Source organism: Dendrobium catenatum, unplaced genomic scaffold (genome assembly GCF_001605985.2).
Source record: "Dendrobium catenatum unplaced genomic scaffold, ASM160598v2 original_scaffold_160060, whole genome shotgun sequence".
NCBI classification, from domain to species: Eukaryota; Viridiplantae; Streptophyta; class Magnoliopsida; order Asparagales; family Orchidaceae; genus Dendrobium; species Dendrobium catenatum.
This window is the reverse complement of record NW_021478486.1, coordinates 1-392: the sequence shown is the minus strand read 5'-3', so window position 1 is coordinate 392 and position 392 is coordinate 1. Positions and strand designations below refer to the sequence as shown.

At 57.7% G+C, this 392-nt stretch overlaps 1 protein-coding gene across 1 annotated transcript; it reads left to right on the top strand.

The window, feature by feature from the left end:
* Positions 1-7: 7 nt before the first annotated feature.
* LOC114578796 (hevamine-A-like) lies at positions 8-388 on the top strand (the record flags this gene model as incomplete). The annotated part of the gene is made up of 1 exon (XM_028692282.1): positions 8-388. A coding segment is annotated over one exon (381 nt), but the record flags the coding sequence as incomplete, so codon positions are not given.
* Between the last annotated feature and the right edge of the window lie 4 nt (positions 389-392).

Here is a 392-nt window from a genome sequence, read left to right as displayed (position 1 = left end):
TCAGACTCCCGTTCTCAACCTCGCCGATCACTGTGATGCCGCCTCCGGTGGTTGCACCAGCCTAACAGATGACATCAATTACTGCCAGTCACAGGGCATTAAGGTCCTCCTCTCTATCGGCGGAGGGACTGGATCCTACATCCTCATATCGCAGGACGATGCACGACAGGTGGCCGACTATATCTGGAATAACTACTTAGGCGGCCAGTCCTCGTCAAGACCCCTCGGCGACGCCGTGCTCGACGGAGTAGACTTCGACATTGAGGGAGGCAGCCCTGACCACTACGATGACCTCGCTTACTACCTCTCCGCCTACAGCAACCAGGGGAAGAAGGTATACCTCACCGCGGCGCCGCAATGCCCTTATCCGGATGCTTGGGTCGGCAAAGCAC